The following is a 14,094-nucleotide window of genomic DNA, read 5'->3' as shown; positions in this document are numbered from 1 at the left end:
TCTCGACATGGGTAAACCTCAACCATGAGAGACAGAATGTGGGGGGAAAAAAAAAAAAAGAAAATCACATTGTTTGATTTTTAAAGAATTTATTTGCAAATCATGGTGGAAAATAAGTATTTGGTCAATACCAAAAGTTCAGCTCAATACTTTGTTATGTAACCTTTGTTTCTCTTGCGTGGAGCCCCAGATTGAGGGAGATTAGCAGTGGTCTTGTATGTCTACCATTTTCTAATAATTGCTCCCACAGTTGATTTCTTTACACCAAGCATTTTACCTATTGCAGATTCAGTCTGCCCAGCCTGTTGCAGGTCTACAATTTTGTCTCTGGTGTCCTTCGACAGCTCTTTGGTCTTGGCCATAGTGGAGTTTGGAGTGTGACTGACTGATGTTGTGGACAGGTGTCTTTTATACCGATAATGAGTTAAAACAGGTGCCATTAATACAGGTAACGAGTTGAGCCACGTTAGACCTTGTTAGAAGAAGTTAGACCTCTTTGACAGCCAGAAATCTTGCTTGTTTGTAGGTGACAAAATACTTATTCATTCATTCATCCACTCTAATTTGGAAATAAATTATTTAAAAATCAAACAATGTGATTTTCTGTTTGTTTTTTTCCACATTCTGTCTCTCATGGTTGAGGTTTACCCATGTTGACAATTACAGGCCTCTCTAATCTTTTCAAGTAGGAGAACTTGTACAATTGGTGGTTGACTAAATAATTATTTGCCTCACTGTACAAGCAAGGTCCTGGATTGATTTAACTTTGTATGTAGAGGGTCCACTGTACTACTATTACTAGTAGTATTAGTAGTAAAGAAACATCAATAGATTTTTAAGACCTTTCAAAATTGTGTTTAAGACCTTTTATGAGATTTTAGGAGACTCTTAGAGGCCATGAATTCAAATGATTGGATTTAAGACTTTTTTTTTTCTAGACATTTTAAGACCCCGCAGATACCCTGTCTATTAATGCATCAGCAGTCATTATTACAGTAAATATTTGCGAGAAAAACAATTTTAGCCAATAAACAAATACATTCAAATGAAAACAGTAAGTACAGAATAACTATAACCGAGTATTCCATGATCACAAAATCTTACATCAAGATTCACGTTACTAGTTTTTGGTCGGGTGGGATTAAGAACTTGGAATTCAACAGCTGTATGGGAACGGAATGCGACTTAAGAGTTTACACTATATAATTGTCTATTTATGTCATTTATACAAGTGTGGTTGTGTCTACAGACTCACAATCCTTTTGTGGGTTCGAAAAGAAGTCTTTGCAGGACAAACGAGCAATTTGTGGCTCCCCTGTTGGTTTTCCCTGACAATAGATAATAAGATGAGCAAAGGATGCGAGCATCTAATCTCGCCGTTTTGTTAACTCCCTGATTAAAGCGTCTGCAAATTGCTGGGAAAAACCTTGCATCTTCCGTTGAAATGGAAAACATGACTCTTCCTGTTGAGACGTGACAGCCGCTGTGGTTTTACCTGTAGGCTGTTTCTATGCATGTACACATCAGCACACATCACCTATCGAAACCTCCTTAACACAAATACGTTAACCTAAAAGAAACACACGCGTCACGGAGGATAGCAAAGGGTGATTTACTGAAGCCCACACGTCAGCCATCACCGTGACTCGGACCTACCGCAGTGTCAAAAAAAGGAAAAAAAAACTCAAACGCCTGAGTGTGTTGCACGCTCTCATGAACCTGATCCGTGTTTATGGGTGAGTCTGAGGCTAGTTTGTTATGCTAACGGGTGACATGTGGCTCGCTAGGAATCGACCATGGATAGGCAAAGTATGGCCTGCGGGCCGCTTGCAGCCGTTTCAGTCTTTTATCCAGCCAAGAGAGAGTCTATATTAAGAATCCACCGGGGTTGCAGGGGTGCTGGAGCTTTCCCAGCTGACTTTGGGCAGCAAATGAGATTAGGGATGTCCCCGATCCGATCACGTGATTGGAAAGCGGGCTGATCACGTCATTTTTCAGAGGATCAGAATCGGGTGAAAAGGATCGGATTTTCTTTTTTTTCCCAATATATTCTTTCATTTTATAAGGGCTAAAACAGACATGTCCAAAGTCCGGCCCGGGGGCCAAATGCGGCCTGTGGTCAAATTTCATCCGGCCCCCAGTCTCTGTCATAAAATCGATAACATCTGGCCTGCACACAGACTTAATAAATTGGTCAGCAGTACTGCTACCAGCATATGAAGTAGCTTACACATTAAATGCTGCTCCTCATTTACCCACTAAAAGGCAGCAGCACTGTAAGCAACATTACCCCGTGTGACCCTCTACTTCAATTTTTCTAAAATGGCGACAATCAACAAAAAAAGTTGACTGCGACGGCCGACGCTTCAAGGATAGGTGGAAATTGGACTATTTCTTCACTAAAATACGCAACAACTGTGTCTGCCTTATTTGTAGAGACAGTCACTGTTTTTAAAGACTTCAATGTGAGGCACGCGGACATGTATGACAAGATTTCAGGGAAGATACGCAGCGAGAAATTGAAGCAACTTGAAGCTAGTTTAATTTCACAGCAGCAGTATTTCGCAAGAGCCCGAGAGTCAAAAGAGGCTAGTTGCGAGATTGTTGAAATTATTAGTTAAAAAAAATATTAAAGCAAATGTGACATAGGGTTGGGCGATATGGCCTTAAACATGTATCACGATAAATTGAGCAGATTTATCTCGATAACGATAAATGACGATAAATTCGCCCAAGCGGACTGTTATATAATTTGAAAATCTGAATCAATGCATGAAATACAGATTAACTATTTCTTGTTGATTTATTTACCAGCATTCAATTTGATATACTGTATTTAACAATTGTACATGCAGTCTAAACATTAAGTTTATAAAAATGTATTGTAAGCAATAAGAATTCAAGTATGAACATTTATAACAGCGTGTATGACTTGAACAATGTACATTGTCAAAATCAATATGCCTGTGCAAACATGTAATTGTAACACAAATGACTTGCAGCTTGAACAATACACTTCAAAAAGACAACTTATTGTTAATGGCTGCTGTGACATAATTATTAAATACAAGTGTTTACTTTATGGTTTAAGGTTTTTTTTTCCCCCCAGTGCATTTTTTAATAAATGCACGTACAATAAAAATAGCTGGGGCCATTTCTCGGTCATTATAAGTTTCGCCATTGGATTGTACTTTATGCTGAATGCTTTACCATCACAAAAGCTATCAGAGGAATCACACACAGACAGATACAAAATAACGCCACATAGTAATTGCTAGATGCAGTCCGTGCCCAATCCACTCATTAAGTTCAGCCGTTTCGACAAGGTTAGAGCCGCTATCCGACTCCATAACGTTCATTTGTAGCGTTAGCCGCTAGCTAGCGTTAGCCTGGCTACCAGTAGAAAGCACTGAAGGCACCATCTCCGGAAATCGTGAGAACAAAGGAGGACAGCGGGTGAAAGCCCGTCTGGATGCCACCAAGAGTCAACTAAATGTCGGTTGAAAGTTTGGTGAACCTCCCTTAAGCCACACTCCATCACGTTTTGCTTGTAGCGTTAGCTGCTAGCGTTAGCTTACCGGGCGTTTGTTTGATTGGCTTCCTGATGATCACGTGACTCCCTACGTAAGCACATTCACTGCTTTCTTAAAGGGGAATGAACATAGACGAACAACACAGAATCAAAGCGGGATGAAAAGACTATATTTTCTTGTTTTATTAATTTACCGAATTTACCGACATGGTCAAAATTACGTCGGTCATCGTTAAGAATTTCGGTGACGGTAAATTTTCGGTTTACCGCCCTGCTCTAATGTGACACACAGAATGGTTTGCTAAAATTTGCTTAAATATATTGTTCTACGTAAAGGACGTCAGCCAAGGTCTGCCCCTCACATTTTTACCACACCAAATCTGGCCCCCTTTGCAAAACGTTTGGACACCCCGGGGCTAAAAGGTAACAAAACAACCCAGAAATACAATGGCATTGCCGAAACAAAAATAAATAGACGTTTTATTCTCCGCAGCACTCCCGGAAAAAGCGGAAGGGGAAGTACTGTCGTGTAAACAGTACGGTAATGTAACATGTTTGGAAGTTCAAATTTAAAAAAACAACAACATATTTTTAGAGACTTTTTTATTCGGTATCGCATCGGGACTGTGTATCGCCAGATTCTCAAAATCAGGTGACTCGGGATGCAAAAATATGCGATCGGGACATTCCTATATGAGATACACCCTGAACTACTTAATGTTTATAATCAATTGTCCTTGAATATTTGTTGGTTTAATTGAGCATTCCCCCACCACCATTGGTTAGTTACACAATTATTTGTATTTTTTTTTTTTTTTTTACTTTCATGAATATTTAATCAAATAACAGCTTTGCAGAAAGAAGAAAGAAGAAGAAAGAAAAGAAGAAGAAAAATACTATATTTACATATTTATTCCACTTTTTTAGTCAAATAACAGATTATTATACATTCATTTAAAATATAATTTAAAAATTACATTTATTTTAACATAGTATTTTAAAATGTGCAATCATAAAAATTATAAAATGAACTTTTTTCACACAAATACTGTATATAAGTGGCACGATCTTGGTGTATTTATTGACTCAGACCTAAAATTTGACAGCCATCTAAAGTTCATCACTAAAACTGGCTTGTTACCACCTAAAAAAAAATACAGCGAGAATTAAGGGACTTCGGACTAAACAAGACATGGAAAAACTTATGCATGGATTCAATTTTAGTTGATTAGACTATTCCAATGGTATATTTACAGGTCTTAATTAAAAAATCAGTCAGGAAACTGCAGCTAGTACAGAATGCTGCTGCCAGAGTCTTCACAAATACAGTACAAGGAAACTGGACTACATTACACCGGTTTTGAAATCGTTACACTGGCTTCCAGTGTGAAGTCTACAAAAAACGTCAGGCCTTGAAGCGAAATACATGCTTGATTTGTTGGATTCCTATGAAGCATCTAAAGCCCTAAAGTCGTCTGGATCCGGTCTGCTGTATGTTCCAAGAACAAGAAACAAGCAGGGTGAGGCAGCATTGAGTTACTATGCTCCTCACCTCTGGAACAAGTTACCTGAAGGTCTGAAGTGTGCTCAAACTGTTAGCTCCTTTAAATCAGGGCTAAAAACACTTTTGTTCACCTCAGCATATTCATAACTGTCTATATATTTCAAATTTCAAGCCATTTGCGTTTTATTCCTTTTTCGCTTTATTTCCATTTCTGATTTCAATTACTGTTATTATTTTTTTTTTTACTTCTATTGATGATTTAATGTGATTTTTATGTATAATTTTATTTCCTGTTTTGACTGTCTTTGTTTTAACTTTCTTTTGATGTAATGCGATTTTTACGAATCATTTCATCTCTGCTCGTGGATCTTCATGTGATGTAAAGCACTATGAATTGCCTTGTGTTGAATTGTGCTATATAAAAGAAATTGCCTTGCCTTAAGAAATACTTGGTTTAGGGATGTCCCGATTGCATATTTTTCCCACCAGAGTCCGAGTCACCTGATTTTGAGAAACTGCCGATACTACACAACACCATAACCATAACAGAGCCCTAATCAAAACCGAAAGTCTTTTCAATATAAAACAGAAGTTCCAAACATGTTGTTTAAAATACTTCTTCTTCCACTTGTTTTTTTGTTGTTGTTGTTTTTTTTATTTTTTTTTTTATTAAGTGTTGCCGAGTATAAAACGTATATATTATTGTTTCTTTTGGCAATGCTATTGTATTTCTGGGTTCTATTTAGCCCTTAAAAAAACCCAAAAACAAATATGTATTTTTTTTTCCCAATTAAAAACCCTATCTTTTTCGCCCGATTCCGATCCTCTGAAAAATGGCCCGATCTGCTCGATTTCCGATCAAGTGATGGGATCGGAGACATTCCTAATTTGGTTATTTGTGTAAATTAAAATTAATTGTAAATACATTGTAAATTGAACATGAACTTGTGTTTTTCCGTCAAAACATACTATACAGTGGGGCAAATAAGTATTTAGTCAACCACCGATTGTGCAAGTTCTCCTACTTGAAAAGATTAGAGAGGCCTGTAATTGGCAACATGGATAAACCTCAACCATGAGAGACAATGTGGGGAAAAAAAAAAAGAAAATCACATTTTTTGATTTTTAAAGAATACATTTCCAAATTAGAGTGGAAAATAAGTATTTGGTCACCTACAAACAAGCAAGATTTCTGGCTGTCAAAGAGGTCTAACCCTTCCAAGTTTAAATAGTTTCATTTAGAAAGGGGGGTGCCCTGCGTATTATGGTACTGACATACAACATTTAGATGCTACAAAACTTTGGCGACTAACTAATTTGCACGGTAATGTAAGATTTTGTGATCATGGAATACTCGGTTATAGTTATTCTGTACTTACTGTTTTCATTTGAATGTATTTGTTTATTGGTTAAAATTGTTTTTCTCGCAAATATTTACTGTAATAATGACTGCTGATGCAGTAATAGACAGGGTATCTGCGGGGTCTTAAAATGTCTAGAAAAAAAAAAAAGTCTTAAATCCAATCATTTGAATTTATGGCCTCTAAGAGTCTCCTAAAATCTCATAAAAGGTCTTAAACACAATTTTGAAAGGTCTTACAAATCTATTGATGTTTCTTTACTACTAATACTACTAGTAATAGTAGTACAGTGGACCCTCTACATACAAAATTAAATCAACCCAGGACCTTGCTTGTACAGTGAGGCAAATAATTATTTAGTCAACCACCAATTGTACAAGTTCTCCTACTTGAAAAGATTAGAGAGGCCTGTAATTGTCAACATGGGTAAACCTCAACCATGAGAGACAGAATGTGGAAAAAAACAAACAGAAAATCACATTGTTTGATTTTTAAATAATTTATTTCCAAATTAGAGTGGATGAATGAATGAATAAGTATTTTGTCACCTACAAACAAGCAAGATTTCTGGCTGTCAAAGAGGTCTAACTTCTTCTAACAAGGTCTAACGAGGCTCAACTCGTTACCTGTATTAATGGCACCTGTTTTAACTCATTATCGGTATAAAAGACACCTGTCCACAACATCAGTCAGTCACACTCCAAACTCCACTATGGCCAAGACCAAAGAGCTGTCGAAGGACACCAGAGACAAAATTGTAGACCTGCACCAGGCTGGGAAGACCGAATCTGCAATAGGTAAAACACTTGGTTTAAAGAAATCAACTGTGGGAGCAATTATTAGAAAATGGAAGACATACAAGACCACTGATAATCTCCCTCGATCTGGGGATCCATGCAAGATCTCACCCCGTGGCGTCAAAATGATAACAAGAACGATGAGCAAAAATCCCAGAACCACACGGGGGCACCTAGTGAATGACCTACAGAGAGCTGGGACTACAGTAACAAAGGCAACTATCAGTAACACAATGCGCCGCCAGGGACTTAAATCCTGCACTGCCAGACGTGTCCCCCTGCTGAAGAAAGTACACGTCCAGGCCTGTCTGCGGTTCGCTAGAGAACATTTAGATGATCCAGAAGAGGACTGGGAGAATGTGTTCTGGTCAGATGAAACCAAAATAGAACTTTTTGGTAGAAACACAGGTTCTCGTGTTTGGTGGAAAAAGAATACTGAATTGCACCACAACCACTGTGAAGCATGGGGGTGGAAACATCATGTTTTGGGGCTGTTTTTCTTCATAGGGACCAGGATGACTGATCTGTGTAAAGGAAAGAATGAATGGGGCCATGTATAGACCCTACTCATGTGACGTCACAGCCACGCCCCCGCGCCATGTTGTCCGTATACTCGTCATGTTAATGCATTAGCGCTTCGTAAATTCCTCCTATTATGGCGTGTTTTTCTGCTCGTTAACATTAATAATCAAAATGGTGAAGTCGTGTGTGGCGGTCGGTTGCAAAAACAGAGAAGATAGATGGAGAGACTTGAAGTTTTACCGTATTCCAAGAGACCCGGAGAGGAGACCGAGATTGACTGCTGCAATTCAACGAGAAAACTGGGCTCCAAACGACTACCACAGATTATGTAGTAGTCATTTTATATCTGGTAAGACGCATTTAATATATATTTAGAGGGTTTTGGGCTGACAACCACAATTAAGATCATTGCTAGGCTAATCGCCGACAACATACACTCAGACGTTGTGAATGAACTACCTGAAAATATATAATTATAAGGGGATAATCAGACAGTTGTCATACAATTAATTTACAAATTCACTATTGAGGTCAAAAGCCAAAAAATAAATTCAACTAGGGACAATCTGGACTAGTGCTATCGCACTTCGTATTTATTACGTATTATATATGTATGTAGTGAGAGTGCTATCGCTAAACCATATAAACATTAAAAGCCCTAGCTCCATTGACAAATGACATGAAAAACATTAGACTTGACAGTGGATGTTAGCAAGAACAAAAGATTTTGAATTGAAAATTTCCTAACTCACCTTCCCGAGCACACGATAGATTCCTGCCGAATTTTCGTGGACGAGGACATGTTTCACCCAACCAGCAACGAAGTATTTATAAGCCTCCAAGCTCTTAAAGTTTTTCAAACTTTCGTGAGAATAGGCTGATTTTGTGTGGACAAGATAGTTGTAAATATCAGGGTAGCTAGCAGATGTCAGGCAAAGACGGCGAAGACAGCGGGTCGAAAAACATCGATTTAGGCATCAAATATGGATCTGGCGAATGAATAAACTGAAGCTTTTCCACATACCGCCTTTTATGCAACGCATCCAATGAGTTTACAGCGTCAGATAACACCGGGGCTTCCATGAATTGCTCTATAACTTGCACGACTAATTGAAAACAATGAGAATAAGTCTAAAAAATACGGACAATATGGCGACCGGATACAGCGACACGTCATTTTGTGACGTAGGTGAGTAGGGTCTATCGAGAGATTTGGAGTGAAAATCTCCTTCCATCAGCAAGGGCATTGAAGATGAGACGTGGCTGGGTCTTTCAGCATGACAATGATCCCAAACACACAGCCAGGGCAACAAAGGAGTGGCTTCGTAAGAAGCATTTCAAGGTCCTGGAGTGGCCTAGCCGGTCTCCAGATCTCAACCCCATAGAAAATCCGTGGAGGGAGTTGAAAGACCGTGTTGCCCAACGACAGCCCCCAAAACATCACTGCTCTAGAGGAGATCTGCATGGAGGAATGGGCCAAAATACCAGCAATAGTGTGTGAAAAGCTTGTGAAGAGTTACAGAAAACGTTTGGCTTCCGTTACTGCCAACAAAGGGTACATAACATAGTATTGAGATGAACCTTTGGTATTGACCAAATACTTATTTTCCACCATGATTTGCAAATAAATTCTTTAAAAATCAAACAATGTGATTTTCTGGGGTTTTTTTTCCACATTCTGTTTCTCATGGTTGATGTTTACCCATGTTGACAATTACAGGCCTCTCTAATGTTTTCAAGTGGGAGAACTTGCACAATTAGTGGTAGACTAAATACTTGTTTGCTCCACTGTATGTATTTAACATACTAAATATCTTTCCTGCATCCATCACTTTCCGCTTCTACAAGGTTGAGTCACAGGGATATTATTAGTATTATATTAACATATACTATTTTACATACAACTTATACCTTTTTAATGTTTATGACCCTGATTTCGAACCCACAGATGACATCAGTTCAGACATGTATAGAAGACACGAAAGCAAATGCTTAAGTATTATCTACCTGTGGTACTGGGCCTGCAAGAACTGGAATTCCTCCTTGATGCGGTCCAGGGATTCTGGGATGGTGAACTTAAACGGCTGGCCTGGAGCCTGGTGGGAAGTCTAATATAAACACACACACACAAATGCATTATTATAAATGCCACGCTGCAAACCAAAATGTCCAGTCCAGATTCACACTAATAACCACCATTATGGTTTTACAGCTATGACAATTGTGTCAAACCTGGGCCACGTGGGCCATAAAAGGCCTGCGAGAACAATTGATATGATCCATGCAACAGCTATTACATTAATATTATTAGTCACCAGATTTTTTAATCCAGATCTGTATAATGCAGTTGTGTCAAACCGATTCCACAAAGGGCCGCAGTGGGTCCTGGTCTTTGTTCCAACAGATCCAGCATAACCGTTCAACCAATGAGGTTTCTGCTAAAATAAGCAGCACCTGACAAGAATCAACTGATTACACTTGTAAGACACCAGATTGGTGAAAAGGTATTTATCTTTTTTGGTTGGAATGAAATCCAGTACCCACTGCGGCCCTTTGAGGACCGGTTTGACACCTGTGGCATAATGAAATTAGCATTAGCAGTCAATATAAAACAAATTTTTGGACAGTACACTAGACTATAAGCCGCACCAAAGGTTTTTTTATGACATGAAAAATATATTTGTTCACATATAACGTGTAATGGGACTTTAAGCCGCAAGCACCCACATGGTATGAAGTGATATTTACAAGAAAAGACATGCAGCTCATTAGGCTGTGAAAACCAGTAAATAAACTGAATTGGACTATATACAAGGTTCAAAGTGTGGGGGTAGCACTTTATAGTCTAAAAAGTGGGGTATGTTCTTTGATAGCTATTTGTATTAGCAAGTTGAAAATGTCATGTAAAATGTAGTGCTGCAATGATGAATCACTTAACTCGAGTAATTTGATTAGAAAAAGATTCGAATTGAATTTTGCTGCTTCGAAATTGGTTTCATTAAAGTGTCGTTGTAATGGTTTCTTTTGAAAGTGTTTGCATTTAGTTTTATTAATTTGGGTGGATACACTGCCCTCTGGTGGCAACAGTGAATATGACATAACCCATTTCACATGGCTGAATCCAGCTGCTCCCTGTTAAGACCAACGTAAGCCAAGTTTTTGTTTGAGCTAATTCTTTTAATGCGTTCGTAACTTAGTTTATAGGTATATTTAGCCGTTTATTGTGGGAATGTGTGTTTGAACCGTTTGTTAAGAGCACTGTAAAAAAAAAAAAAATAGTTAGCTTTTTATAGCATTTAAACTAGCGGACTTTGGCTATGTAAGCTAGCCAATTGTTGTTTGTTGTAATTAGATTAGTGCTGAAACGATTATTCAATTAACTCGAGTATTCGACTAGAAAAAAATACTCGAATTAAATTTTGCTGCTTCGAGTATTCGTTTAATGACAGTGGTGTTGTAATGGTTTGTAATAGTGTTCACATTTAGTTTTATTGATTTTGGTGGATACACTGCCCTCTAGTCTGCCTCATTTCATATGGCTGAATCGAGCTGCTTCCTGTTTAGACCAACATAAGCTAAGTTTTGGTTTGAGATGTTTTTTTAATGCATTTGTAATTCAATTTAAAGGTATATTTAGCCGTTTTTTGTGGGAATATGTGTTTGAACTATTTGTTGAGACCATTGTTTAAAAAAAAAAAAAAAAAAAAAAAAAAAAAAAAAAAAAAAAAGAAAAGAAAAACCCGGCATTTTATAGCATTTAAGCTAGCTGACTTTTGCCATGTAAGTTAGCCAGTTGTTCTTTAATTGTACATATATCCTCATTCATTTTTTTATACCGTTTGAGGCTCAGGTCAGGTATTTTTTATGTTCCTTATCCGATTACTCGATTATTCGAACTAACTAGTTAATCGATTAATCGACTACTAAAATAATCGATAGTTGCAGCCCTAAATTACATCCTCATTTATTTGTTTTTTCATACCGTTTGAGGCTCAACTTATGTTCCCTATCCGATTACTCGATTATTCGAACTAACTAGTTCATCGATTTATCGACTACTAAAATAATCGATAGCTGTAGCCCGAGTAAAATGGCATTTTCTTTCCAACTTATTCATATTATAACTTTGCATGGGTTGTCAAATACTGCTGCTGCATTGCAATTAGCAATTTATATAAAAGTTTTCTTGTATTTGTAGAAGCAGTTATATGCAATTAAATATTGTACTGAACATTTTCCATACTAGCTATCCTCACGAGGAAAATTGGGGTGCTGGAGCAGACAATTATGATTTTTTTTTTTTTTTTAAATTACTATTAGTCGTCAATGAAATATGGTTGGCATCTATGTCAGGATGTTACAGGTAGGTGATGAAGAGCAAAAGCCTCAAGGGGTGGTTGGAGGTTGTGAGGGTCTTACCGGGTGCCGCCCCTGGGGGAACATTGTTATCTCCGGACGAGGAGGAGGAGGGGGGGTCCTCCCGCTTCCGTCACGACGCCCCCCTTGAGAAGCACCAAACCAGGATAGGTTGGGATTGGGGGTGAGGTCGGTGCTGACGAGGTGGTGATCCGGTTCACCAAGCCATCCGTCGACCTTTCCACGCAAGGACCGACACTTGGGAGCCAAGCAAGCCGTTTAACGCGCTCCTCTTCCGGGCGTGTTCTAGCCCCCCACTCTCCCGCGGGAAGAGGGGCAGTAAATCAAGCAGCAAAGCACTGGGAAGCGGCTCATTAAGCTCGAGGCTGTAAAGAACCAGGTGAGCAATGAAAAACCAGGAGTAGTCACCGCGCTTTTTGTTGTTTTTGTTTGATCCGATGTATTCCGAGAAGAAGAAAAATGTCGGGGAAAGTATCCGTCACAACAAAATCCTCACCGAGTAAATTGCACTGAAGAGCCCCCACTTGACTCACTCGAGCTGTCCGCCAAATAGTAATTTTGATATATCTACCTCCCCGATGACTGGTGGATACATAACAGTCGTGTGGAAGCAGAAAAAAAGGAAATATGATGTTAGTTTGGATAACAACTACTTCCAAAGCGGCAGTGGTGGCGGTGGCCGGAGCAGTAGTCCGCCGTCCGACTATACTTCCCTCTTCAATGGCAACTTTCTCACGCGGTTTCACGCTCCAAGCTAACCGAAACTGGAGGACCGCCTCCAGAGTGGTCACACCAGCCAATCGAGGGCTCCGTTCCACGTGGGTTTGTGAGGCTGGCCTGCGCTTCGGACCAATCGCCGCGCCGCAAACTGGCCGTTTTATGGCCGTTGACCTGGTTGAGCTACGCCGACGGTAGCCAATCAGAGCGCAGCCACTTTGAGAGGCGCGGGAGGCGAGTGGGGAGGGAGGGGGAAGTCGCAGCTGTCAATCAAAGTAACGTGGCTCCACCAAGTAATCTGCCAAACACACACAAGCACACGCATACAGTAAATACATACCCGCACGCACAGTAAACTGTGACTTTATTGAGTCTTTTACTAAGTGTCAAGATAAATAAACTTCCCTCTATTTCTATATCTATTGCACTATCATTTGTCATTAATCTAAAAATGACCTCGTTGCCCAACATTAACAGCGCTAAACGTTCAACTCATTTCAACCAGTGTTTTTTTTGGCAACCCTTTCAATTTTCGTAGTCTATTGGACGATAATACTGATTAGATTTAGTCATATTTTAGTCAGGTCAAAATGTGTTTGTCTTCGGCTAGTTTTTGTTGACGAAAACTCAAGACTAATTTCGTCTAGCTTCAGTCGACGTTTACTAAAAGTGTTTTCGTCTATAAATTAAAACAATTTTACTCCGTAAGTAGTAGTAGTAAATAAAGGTTTCCAACTATTTCAAACGAACATTGACAGATGAGCACATATTGTCTACAAGGGCAACGACAACTTGGTGATAATACACACTCAGCAGGAAAACCGTTTATTATTTTCAATGACATATCGCAAGCAACACGTCACTTCCGCTCATTAATATTCATGACATTAGCTAATGTTGCTAAGTAAGGACAAGCCACCGTTTGTCCCTAATAGGAAATGTGTACGTGAAATCGTGTACGAAGTGTTTACAGAGTTAAACCTACCAATTCTCTCCGAAAATGATGTGCCTGGTGTCAAATTCACTGGCAAAGATGTGGAAGAACATAAAAATGTTCAGTTAAAGAGATGGCTTTAGTGTCGAAGGCTGAAAAAGACGGAAAAAAACGAGCCGACCTAAGCATAGCTTTAGCTTTTTTATCGACGCGACTGACAATGACATTCTCCTGTTTCAACAAGCGAGCCTTCACCATCAGCCCTGTCTTTCTTATATATCCTCTGGTTGTCCTACGTCTCTTACCGTTCTTAGGGTTGATTTAGTTAGCTTTGTGTAGCGATCGCAAAT

The 14,094-nt window shown here is 39.0% G+C and overlaps 1 protein-coding gene across 1 annotated transcript in view; it reads right to left on the bottom strand.

Moving 5' to 3' along the window:
- Positions 1 to 13,058, bottom strand: part of LOC130912977 (transducin-like enhancer protein 1) — a 74,745-nt gene extending 61,687 nt beyond the window's left edge. The window contains exons 1-3 of the mRNA XM_057831190.1: positions 12,590 to 13,058; positions 12,136 to 12,458; positions 9,724 to 9,824 (exon numbers count right to left, since the gene is read on the bottom strand). Of these exons, the coding sequence (XP_057687173.1) occupies positions 9,724 to 9,824; positions 12,136 to 12,159 (125 nt within the window). The 5' untranslated portion in view covers positions 12,160 to 12,458; positions 12,590 to 13,058. The remainder of the gene's footprint in view (positions 1 to 9,723; positions 9,825 to 12,135; positions 12,459 to 12,589) is intronic.
- Positions 13,059 to 14,094: the final 1,036 nt, after the last annotated feature.

The sequence above is a fragment of the Corythoichthys intestinalis genome, chromosome 3 (genome assembly GCF_030265065.1).
Source record: "Corythoichthys intestinalis isolate RoL2023-P3 chromosome 3, ASM3026506v1, whole genome shotgun sequence".
Taxonomy (NCBI): Eukaryota; Metazoa; Chordata; class Actinopteri; order Syngnathiformes; family Syngnathidae; genus Corythoichthys; species Corythoichthys intestinalis.
This window is presented reverse-complemented; position numbering and strand designations above follow the sequence as displayed.